The sequence below is a fragment of the Alosa alosa genome, chromosome 4 (genome assembly GCF_017589495.1).
Source record: "Alosa alosa isolate M-15738 ecotype Scorff River chromosome 4, AALO_Geno_1.1, whole genome shotgun sequence".
NCBI lineage: Eukaryota > Metazoa > Chordata > Actinopteri > Clupeiformes > Clupeidae > Alosa > Alosa alosa.
The window spans coordinates 32530788-32536458 of record NC_063192.1 but is presented as its reverse complement, the minus strand read 5'-3'; the positions used below and the strand labels follow the sequence as shown (position 1 = coordinate 32536458).

Genomic DNA, 5671 nt, shown 5'->3' with positions numbered 1-5671 from the left:
CTACTGGTAAACTGTTCATTTGTTATATGTGCTGTTGGGAAGGACTGTGTTAATGTTCTGGTCCAGCTTGTCACTGCCCAGCTTCACCAAATTTATTTCCAGACTGCTTTTATTCATCTCTGATGGGAATATGCATCCCAGTTGTAAATGCATAACTTGCTCTGAAGTCATGTGGGATTATGATGTATGTTAGGCTGTCGTGCATAACCAAAACAAACAAGCCTGCAGTCCTGGGGGGTATTCCAAGTATGTGGTTTAGTAACAAACCTGGGTAAGTTAACTCCGTAAGTGGTAAACCTAATAGAAGAGCGGTATGGCTTTATTCTCCTAACAAAACAATGCCATAGGGCTCGTGTTGTAGGGAGTTTACCACTTACTCTGAGTTAATATACCCAGGTTTGTCACTAAACCACGTACTTGGAATACCCCCCTGAAGTGCAGATACAGCGTACCGAAACATGTATGTACCGTCCGCTACGTATTCCAACTTCTCAGTAATGCAGGGCTGCAAGTTCTTGTTTCCCACTTCTACTGGACAAACGACAATGTGTAAAAAGCGCCAGAACGCATGCGAGAGTTGTCCCCAATAATATTCTGAAACCTTTTTTTTTTTTTATGAATAATACAAGAAAAACATAAACGAACACAAGAATATATAAGAACCCCACGGATGTTAGCCATATAAGGGTGGATTGTTCATTCAAAACTTTTGACATGTAACATGACAAACTGAATTTATTTTGTTATTACCATTGTATTGAGATATTTCATCAAACACATGATTTGTCTCTTTATTTTACAAAAGCGATCAAATTCTGTAAAATTGATTGACAGCTCTCAGAATATTTTTGCTTAGGTGATGCCTGTGTGGGGTATGCAAGTAAACTGTTTAATTCCAAAATACACAGAGAAAAGGTTGGGTTTGAAGTGTTCAAACCCAACCTTTTCTCTGTGTATTTTTGCTATTAACAATGTTTACGATTTGCCATCACTCAAAGCAGTGCCGTGCAGACTGCAGTTGTGACCATCTTCTTGCACATGGATCTCCATGGATCTGGAGGCTACAGACTGGCATTGATCCTCACTCGCTTGGCACACAACGTGGCACCTACGAACATGGCTGGCCATTGGTTGGCTCGTTGTCTGACTGACAGTGAAATCCATTCCTCGTGTTGAGTGTAGTGGGCTGAGCCCAGTTATCTCTCTCAGCCTAATGGCTAGTCTCTTCATATGTGGTGAGGGTAAGTTCCTGTTAATGAGGTGGTAAAGGCTTATATTTCCTGCTTTGTACTTTTTGCCTTTATTCTGCCTGTTTGACTGAGTTAGTCCTTGACTTCCTTTAAGGTAAGGGAATTCAGTTTTTCTTATAGCCTTCAACATCAAGTGTTCACAATATTATTTTTTATAGGCAGACCTAAATATTTGTATCTAGCCACTGAACAATTCAAATGCATTAACTTGATTGAGAATTAGTTGCTGCCCTCAAAAAAATGGGATGTAAGTGCACTCTAATCTACTGTGCCAGAACAAAGTACACTCACAGTGGAGTTCAATGCACACCTCCAATTGCTGTGGCAATTGTGATTGAAAGTGAGTTGTTCGCAAAATTTATGTTCTTGTTATGCAATTTATTACAATTTATGTAGTTTTTGTTTCAAACTTCAACAAACTTACTAATTTGACATGCATTACTACACTACACACACAAATTTAATTCTGTGCAGACCAGCACTTCAATCCTGTCCAAGACAACAAAACAAGCTATTTGTTCAAATTCCAAAGTAAAATCTCCTATTTTAGTATGCTATTGGTGCTCTTCTCTACCCCAGCTAATAAGTTACTGTTAGACACTGTGTGGTTCAAGAGGAGGTGTGAATGTATACATGCTTTCTGTCAAACAGGCCGGCAACACACTAGAGAGTTGCAATGTCCTCATGTCATGTCATGTCAAAAAACATGTCATTGTTAAATTGATTTAATGAATAGATGCATGTAAATTTAGAATTTGACCCATTACAGACTATGTCAACATCTCAAATACACAGAAACATACATACAAAGTGTCAACTGACTAAAATTTGCCTGAATGAAAATGTATAATAAGCCACAAAATGAGGAAGTACTGAATGCTTCGAGGGGGTGTGAGTTTTTTGAACATCACAGCTTTTAATAGAAAATGATCAACACATAATTGAACTCTGTGAACATGATCCCTCAACAGCCACTTCTAGTGAACAGAGCAACTTTTTAAGTGCCTAGTCTGTGTCTCATATTAACATTGGGAAGTTGTTGTACCCTAGTGGCAAATTGCTTGAAGATCTTATTTACAGTATAACTTGTATTAATTACTCTCTGGTTTACAGGAAGTTCAGCCATGTTTTTCCTGTGCCTGTCTGTTCTGATATCGGAGGTGAGTCCGTCTCCTGCCAGCCTAAATGCTTCTCTCTCAGAAGAAGGCCGGTTGACGACACATGGCTTCCCTGTGATCTGGAACATGCCCACTAGACGCTGCCAGCATCGCTACGGGGTCTCCCTGCCCCTGGAGAAGTATGGCATCATGCACAACCCCAAAGAGCACTTCTGGGGCCCGGAGGTCAGTCTCTTCTACCAGCAGCGCCTGGGCCTCTACCCCTACCTCACACACACAGGGTCACCAGTGAATGGAGGCATCCCTCAGCTCGCTGACCTCAAGGGTCACCTCTTGCTGGCTGGAGAGCAGCTGGACGCAGCACTCGGCCAGGACTTCAACGGACTGGCCGTGCTGGACTGGGAGGCCTGGCAGCCTCTGTGGACCTGGGACTTTGGTGCGAAAGTGGCCTATCGAAAGCTCTCCGAGCGCCTGGCCAGGCTGAACCACCCGGAGCTGCGGCCACAGGAGGTCAGGTCGCTCGCCAAGAGAGAGTTCGAGGAAGCCGGACGGACCTTCATGCTGGAGACGTTGCGGCTCTGCATGACTCTACGCCCTGCGGCATTCTGGGGGTTTTACGGCTTCCCGCCGTGCTACAACACCAACCTCGGAGGACCGGGCGGCTACACGGGGCAGTGCCACAAAGGTACCTCTCTGCTGAATGACCGGCTGGCATGGCTGTGGCGAGAGAGCAGTGCCCTCTACCCCAGTGTGTATGTTCCATGGAAACTGGCACAGCATGGGCACACACAACTCATGGTCCGTCACCGCATACTCGAGGCCCTCAGAGTCGCAACCCAGCATGCAACATATCTGACACCCACTGCTGTAATACCTTATGCAAGAGTTGCCTTCTCACACACACTGCAGTTCCTAAATAAGGTATGAACATACACACACACACACACACACACACACACACACACACACACGTACAGTACATACTATATGATCACAGTGTTTTTTACATATGAAGAGGCACTGATATGTCAGCAAGCCTTCCCATAACACAAACTCCATTTTAATACGTCCATCTATGTTAACACATCCATGATAAAAATGAGTTTAAAGAAAACGTGTGTGCATCATATCTGTGTGCTAATTTGATCTTGAGCATGTGTGCATGGAATACAGTACATGTGTGTTCTCTGTGTGCATCTCTACAGACATATCTGGAGAAGGTTCTGGGGGAGAGCGCTGCTTTGGGGGTGGATGGGCTGGTGCTCTGGGGTGAGCTTAGCTTTGCACAGTCTAAAGTAAGTGTATACTGTATGTCTGTTTTTATGATATTTGATGTTCTTTCAAAAGACTCACTGTGCTGGATTTACATTCATGCTTTGTGTGTATGTGTGCGTGTGCGTGTGTGTGTGTGTGCATGTGTGTGTGTGTGTGTGTGCGCATGTGTGTCTGTGCGCATGTGTGTGTGTGTGTGTGTGTGTGTGTGTGTGTGTGTGTGTGTGTGTGTGTGCGCATGTGTGTCTGTGCGCATGTGTGTGTGTGTGTGTGTGTGTGTGTGTGTGTGTGTGTGTAGCATCACTGTCTGCAGCTAAGGGACTACATTGAGAGTGTTCTGGGTGAGTATGTGGTCCAGTTGCGACGTGGGGTCCAGCGCTGTGGCCAGGTTGTGTGTGGGGGTCACGGACGCTGTGCCCGACGACAACCCCACTCTGGCTACATGATCCCCCTCGGCAACGAGATGTCCGACCCCAACCGACTGCGCCAGGCATTCCAGTGTGTGTGTGGGCCTGGGTGGAGCGGCCGGTCCTGTGAGAAGGACAAGCCCGCCACAGAGTAGAGTTTGTTTACAGAAACACAGCAGCCTCTGAGGTGTGTGTATGAAAGGAGTGCAGAATGTAATACTATCTCTGTCTCTTTTCAATACTTGGTAGGATTCAGTAGTATACTAGTAGAGATCATGCCAAGGAACGATAAAACAAGGATGTTATAAATAATTTACAAATATGAAATAGTAGGTATTATGGCCAAATGTGAAATAGTTAAAAGGTATTATGGCCAAAATTTGATATTGTAATACCTTACTGGCCATTTTTACGAGAGGCCATTCAGGCCCAAAATCAGTTGGTGTGTTAACACAGGCTTTACTTTGATGTAATAACCACTTGCCTGTAGCAATGGATGTCATATAGGGAACTGGGGGTCATAATGGTGTGTGAAGAAATATATGAAGAGGATGTAGACACTGTGTTCTCTTGTGTTCACACTGGTATTACTTTAACAATAATGCTGCATTTCTGAAGGCACAGTGCAAAAAGACTGTATCGCTGCTCATAGTATAATGTCTTTTAAATCCATGTATTTTCATTTTAGGTGACACAAAAAGTGTAAACAAACAGACAAACAAGAGGCACAGAGCACTAAGTAATATGGAAAGACATGGGCTTTACAAGCCATCCCAGTTACTGTATATCATTCCTGACTAGAAAGCCTACCTTCTATACTAGTCATTCTTATGAGATTGTAAATGCTTGCATTTGTATACTAACAGAGTTTTTTTCATAGCTTTCTAACAAGCCAAACTAAAGGCTAGATAGCAATGAAGGCTAGTTGTGATAAAGTGTGATAAATGGTCAAACGTGTCATGAATAAAATGAAAAGATGTATACTTTGCTAAGTAAAGATGTGTCTCATGTTTGGGGTCTATAACAGGAAGGATGGCATGATACAGAAAGGGACATATAATCTGTGGCTTATTTCAAAAGATGGATAGATAGGTGGGTTGAAGAGGGAAGTGTCAGAGGAGTTTGCACGTATAAAAATACAACAGGAATGGCAGGGACTGTGTCTGTGACACTGTCATGTACCTGGATGCCATGACTGAGTGGAGTGTTGACATGACTAAACACACAGGACTGTTCGTCCCAACAGAGATCTGTGTCTTCTGGCTTCTCTCTTAGGTAAAACGTCACTAATTTGGCTGATTTTATAGTGACAGCAAAGATCACTGTTGTTCTCGAGAGCTTTGCAAAGCCCATTAAGAGATCCTTATAAGCAGGGATGTAGTGGTAAAATAAGAGGTGGGTAAACTATGAATTTCTGTGATCTCAGTGAGGTGGACTGCGCCATGTGGTATCGGATTTTTTTTAAAAAGGCATTCAGAACATGTTTGATGATGGTGGAGGTTATTGTCCAATGTTTATAACAATACCAGTGGTATTAAATGGTTCAGAGTGTTGATGAGTGTACATATTGTGAATGTGGATAATACAGTGTTAAAAGTTGAAATTGGTGAATAAACTCTTTTGA

At 43.2% G+C, this 5671-nt stretch overlaps 1 protein-coding gene across 1 annotated transcript; it reads left to right on the top strand.

Annotated features, from left to right (window-relative positions):
• The first annotated feature begins 1013 nt into the window (after positions 1 to 1013).
• Positions 1014 to 5472, top strand: hyal3 (hyaluronidase 3). The gene is made up of 4 exons (XM_048241856.1): positions 1014 to 1241; positions 2364 to 3289; positions 3574 to 3663; positions 3939 to 5472. The coding sequence occupies exons 1-4, from the start codon at positions 1214 to 1216 to the stop codon at positions 4200 to 4202; spliced, it is 1308 nt and encodes a 435-aa protein (XP_048097813.1). The 5' UTR covers positions 1014 to 1213; the 3' UTR covers positions 4203 to 5472.
• Positions 5473 to 5671: the final 199 nt, after the last annotated feature.

Bases quoted from the DNA above. Each gene is read 5' to 3' on its own strand.
- hyal3 (XM_048241856.1), top strand. From the start codon at position 1,214: ATGGCTAGTCTCTTCATATGTGGTGAGG. The intron at 1,242-2,363 runs GTAAGTTCCTGT...TCTGGTTTACAG, and splicing joins TCTCTTCATATGTGGTGAGG to GAAGTTCAGCCATGTTTTTC. The intron at 3,664-3,938 runs GTAAGTGTATAC...GTGTGTGTGTAG, and splicing joins TTAGCTTTGCACAGTCTAAA to CATCACTGTCTGCAGCTAAG.